General features: G+C 35.8%; 1 protein-coding gene across 1 annotated transcript; it reads right to left on the bottom strand.

Annotated features, from left to right (window-relative positions):
* Positions 1 to 1,294: 1,294 nt before the first annotated feature.
* On the bottom strand, positions 1,295 to 4,891 carry LOC120723857. Its single transcript, XM_040015637.1, has 4 exons — positions 4,567 to 4,891; positions 3,768 to 4,022; positions 3,560 to 3,679; positions 1,295 to 1,967 (listed from the first exon to the last, which is right to left on the bottom strand). Exons 1-4 carry the CDS (start codon positions 4,808 to 4,810, stop codon positions 1,786 to 1,788), a joined length of 801 nt encoding a protein of 266 aa, XP_039871571.1. The 5' UTR covers positions 4,811 to 4,891; the 3' UTR covers positions 1,295 to 1,785.
* Between the last annotated feature and the right edge of the window lie 205 nt (positions 4,892 to 5,096).

Consider the following 5,096-nt stretch of genomic DNA (forward strand, 5'->3'; position numbering starts at 1 on the left):
TTCAAAATGTACTTAATGTACTTAAAATAGCACTTTATTTTTAAGTCTGTCCAATTTTGGCCAGGTATAATATGTCTTTGTTTCTCTGTTTTGAATTGAAATGCAGTTTAAATGCTTTTTTTCCCCAGAAATTAAAAGAGCTAGAGTTTATAGTATTCATGTCCATGTCTATTATTTGATTCTGTCACCCACTAAAACCCTTTTAAATTAAAACAAATATTTGTATTTTGGGGCCAGTTTTCATGTGCGATTAAATGCGAATACTTGAGATTAATTACAAAGCCTATAATTACTTTTTTTTTTTTAATCGAGCCCCACTCCTAATATCTATCCATGTGCTGTAAAAGTATATGATATCAACATATATGCAGATTAGGAGCATTTTCTTAACATTTATTTTTTATTACAGACTTTTTGTTCTGTAATAGGACTATGTATAACTAATATCTTATATAATATATAATGTCCCCATGAAAATCTTCCTCAAAATCTTGTTTTCTGCTGCATCAGAAGGGGTCAAGCAGACCACTTGTTGTTGTCTACTGTATCATAAATTCTACTTTATCATTTTCTTCAAATGTGATGCTAGCTGCCAAGCTAGAAACCAGCTTTACACCTAGTGACGGCAGAATAGCTACTCCGTAAGATAGGAATCATAAGCCTCACAGGATCAGAGATTAAAACATTTTCAACAAAGAGCCGAACCAGACTTTCTGTATAGGCCAACTGGGCCTGCAAATCGACAATATATTGCTTTTAAAAAATTTGCAAAGATACAAATTTCTCAATCCACTGCATCCCAAAGATAGTAGTGGAGAAACTGAGATCTGCTGATGGTCTTAACAGTCACCAGATCTTCAGTATTTTCATGAGCCCTTCCAGTCTGTCTTCAGTTTCCTGTTCTTAGCTTACAGGAGGAGCATCGCTGCGACAAAAGGTGTAGCAGAGTGGCTCCAGCAGAGTCTACAGGCAGGATTTTTAGCGCATGTTCTTATGAAGCTGAATATGCAATGGATAACAGAAAAATATATTTTACTTAATTCCACCATAAGATAAAAAAAAGAAGATTTTCTGCCAATTGTCAGTTATCAAATCTGTATCTGATCTCTTCTCACACTTTAACAAGGTTAAAGTTTTGTTGGCATCAATTTCCCAAAAATTAAGTTCTATTGTCTGACACTACACCATTTTGTGAAACACTTTGTGATTTTTATCTGTGAATAGTGCTAAATAAGTTAATTTTACTTAACTACCACATAGAGAAAAAGATATCCACTTTTAACTTTAATGTTTGAGTTTAACTTAAGTTCTTTTTTTCTCTTTTAATCTAAAGCACCAAGTTCTTACTTCTGTGTTCTCCATGGTCTCTTTTCTTTGACTCTTCCTGCATGGTTACCAGAAATAAACTCTTTTATTGGCACTTTATTCACACACTGACATCACATTGTCAGCTACATGGTTGATTATTTTAAAATGCAGCAACAAACAACAAATGGCGAAAACATCTGTACACAAATGTGTCCTTCAGCACTACAGATGAACTGTAAATGCAAAATAAAAAGTATGAAGGACAGAGTGTGTTTATATGATGATGATTATATTTAAGAGGACCTAAATATAAAATTGCAGAAATTACAAGAAGAACCACATTTTTATGGAAATGTATACACAGTTGTTATCTTCTGAACAAAATGTGCAATGAATGAAAAGGAAAGGATAAACTCTAATCCTTATTTCCACACCTACACAGATATGTGACAAATGTACAGCAGGTGAAAGGTGACACTAGGTGTTGGAGTAAGGACTCATTTCAATCATGAAAACAGAGTTATCTGGAGATTCCACCTTTTCTGGGACAGCAGGGCCTTCCAATATTGTTTTTTTCTTCCAAGTGAACCAGATCCAAATCCCACTTAATGACAGAATTACCACAGCAGCTTTCAAACCAAATATGAACCAGGAAGTACCTGTGTTAGACAGAAAAATGTTGATGACAAGTTAGAGCTGTGAGAGAAGAGTCACAGTAGAGTTTTCACTCATGTACCATAGTTTATAGAAAGGGGGAAAAATACATGAATGCATCCCCTTTATCAGAGTTCATTTTTACTCATTTATATACAATGATGGGAATAACGGCGTTACTAACAACGTTACTTTTTTCAGTAACGAGTAAACTAACTAATTACTATTCCTATCGTTACAACGCCGTTACAGTTACTAACAAGAAAATGCGGTCCGTTACTATTTTTCAACAAACAGACGGTTGAAGCTGTGTTCAGCTTACCGCATCTTATATCGGTTGCACGGAAGTAGCTGACTACGTAAGTAACCTGGACGCTACAGCTTTAAGCAGCTGCGCGCGCTCCCGCAGACAGCAATCACTTTCTGCCCGACGATCACTTTTCAGCACAACACCTGGAGCTCAGGGGGGCAAAACAATCGCATGAGTGCTGTTTTTTGGCTAAAGAAGAATAAAGTAGTCGTGGTAAGCCACTCCCATGACCACTTCAAGATGACAAAGCAACAAGGTGATATATACCAGTTTTTAAATTGTGTTGATAGGCCACATAAAACCAGAGTAATGATAAACAATATATGCAGCATTTTTTCCTCAATAGTTTAACTTTCGTCACGTTTACTGTCTAAGGACAGCGCTAGGAAGCGCTCTCTGCTTATGAGCAAAAACTACAAAAACAAAACAAAAAACAGCCCGTTCCTGTTGGTGGAAAAATGCGCCATGTCGACCAATCAAAAATGATTTTTCATTCAGCGACTGCTGAATGAAAACAGGAAGAGTGATACACCTGCTGCTGTCAGACCTGCAGGTATCAGGCTGTGATGTTCTCCTTTATAGTGGACAGAAATTATTGTTTTGGAGTGGCATGAATAATTTGTGTGGCATCTTATTGAATGCAGAACAGCTGATTGTTCTGTACATAGTTTGAAATGGTTATTTAAAAAATCAAGGTAAAAGGTAAATGGCTGCAAATAACTTTGTTGTTTGCAAAACTTGTGCATATGATTTTAAAATTGACAATTTATATTTGCATTTAAAGTTATAAAATATGATTCATTAAACATGTTTGTGGTTGTTACAGTAAAAAATCTAACTTTTTCTACTCTGATTTCATGTTTTTCTGATTTTAGATCAATTGTGTTAATACAGTATGTCAAAATGAAGACATAACTGTAAATTCAGACACGTGAGGTTGTGCTGAAAAGGATGATACCAAACAAGGCAAAGTAAATCGTTTTTAAAGGTGAAATGTTGAGGTAAAATCAAAAGTAGTCAAAAATGGCCAATTATACCCTGAACCCCAGAGGGTTAAACTTTTTTTTTTTAAAGAAATGCAATAGTTACTTTTCAAGTAATTAATTACCTTTAGAATCTTGTAACTGGGTTACTAACTAACTCAGTTACTTTTTTGAAGAAGTAACTAGTAACTATAATTAATTACTTTTTCAAAGTAACTTGCCCAACACTGTTTATATACCATGTGTCATCAGTGATGGCAGTTTGATTAAAGAGGGTTATTTGACACTATGTTAGTCTCCTTACCCACTGCAGTTGGTGTGACTGGTGTAGGTTCTGTTGTTGGTTCAATACACAGGCTGTTACTGTTCACAGGCATCCACCCTAATATCTCTGTCCCATTAATTGAGGTGCAGTTAATGAAACCTGGCAGAAAAAAGCAAATAATTTGAGAAAGATGTTAGAAGTGAATTAGTTGTTATTATCGACTTTTATTCAAAATGTTGTCACTCACGACAGGTCTTCTGTTCTTCTGAGACATCACTGACGTTGTTCCTGACTGAGCAGACCAGACGTCCTGAGACTTGCTGTTTCAGAGTGATAATGTTGTTACTCTTATTATTTCCAGAAAGGAGCTCAGCATCTGTCAGTGTGCGTCCATCCAGAGTCCAGCTGTACTGAGGACTGTCCCCTCCTTTAGAGGAGCAGGACACCCTCATCTCTCTCTGGGACAGACACTCAGAGACCAGCAGGACAGAGGACACAGGAGCTGAGAGAAACACACACAGATGACTTTTGGTACTATAACAAGATGCACTTTCATGCACTGTGCTTCCTTCTATGTAACTTTACATGGTCTGTAACTTGGTAGCTGATTTTCCATAGTTCCTAAAATCTACTACTTTGCAACACTATCAGTTGGTTATGGAATATAGGAGGGAAGAAATATCTCAAAATTATTTGCTGCAAAGGTAGCATCCTGTTACAGTAACATACACAATTTCAGTGAACTCTTTAGAATTATCCATTAATTCACAAATGTTTGTAGAGGCAGACTGCATGGCTAGCTGTTTAGTTTCATACATCTGTGTCAATGGAACTGAAACCAGCTGAATTCAAAGATTAAGAGATGTGACCCAATACTTTAGTGAATGTAGTGTGCATCATGTAGATTATCATTATTTATGGTTTGCTAATTCAAAACAGGGGATGCACAAAGTGTACTTATGTGAAATTCTGTGCTGTATGTTATAAAGATTACCAAAACAATACTGCATTTACATCAATTAAAGTCTGCATTTCCCAACATTTACCTTGAATGAACAACTGTAAAGTCCGCACGCCTGATAATTCTCCATGTGAATGAAAGGTTTCAAGGGTATAATTACCACTGTCTGTCCTGCTCAGGTTATTGATCCTAAATGTTCCATTACTGGGAAAAAAGCTAGATCTATGTGCTATGGTATTAGAAATAACTATATAATTATTTCTGACAAATAGTATTTTTAATGAATTCTTTAACAGTTGGATTCTAGGTATTTCTGAGGTGCTGTCCATCAGCTGGATGTCCACAGTTCCTCCCAAAGCTCCATAACACTGAGCTCCATCCTGTCTGCCATCACAGTAAGTTCCCACACCTGCAAAATTTGAAACATTGAAAAGAAAAGCATTTGTGATTTGTTAGTTTCTACCAAATAAATTACAACAACAATTTGATTAACATGGTCAGCAATCTAAAATTTACTGATGCGAGGACTTTTACTTGTTAAAAAGTAGTTTTTGTATTACCATGTTTATACCTAATGCCTAATTATGTTTTGGATAACCCAGTGTTTTGATTGAT

Source organism: Simochromis diagramma, unplaced genomic scaffold (assembly GCF_900408965.1).
Source record: "Simochromis diagramma unplaced genomic scaffold, fSimDia1.1 OVJJ01000685.1, whole genome shotgun sequence".
NCBI lineage: Eukaryota > Metazoa > Chordata > Actinopteri > Cichliformes > Cichlidae > Simochromis > Simochromis diagramma.

Bases quoted from the DNA above. Each gene is read 5' to 3' on its own strand.
- LOC120723857 (XM_040015637.1), bottom strand. From the start codon at position 4,810: ATGGACAGCACCTCAGAAATACCTAGAATCCAACTGTTAAAGAATTCA. The intron at 4,023-4,566 runs GTAAATGTTGGG...TGTTTCTCTCAG, and splicing joins TTTACAGTTGTTCATTCAAG to CTCCTGTGTCCTCTGTCCTG. The intron at 3,680-3,767 runs GTGAGTGACAAC...TTTTTCTGCCAG, and splicing joins AGAAGAACAGAAGACCTGTC to GTTTCATTAACTGCACCTCA.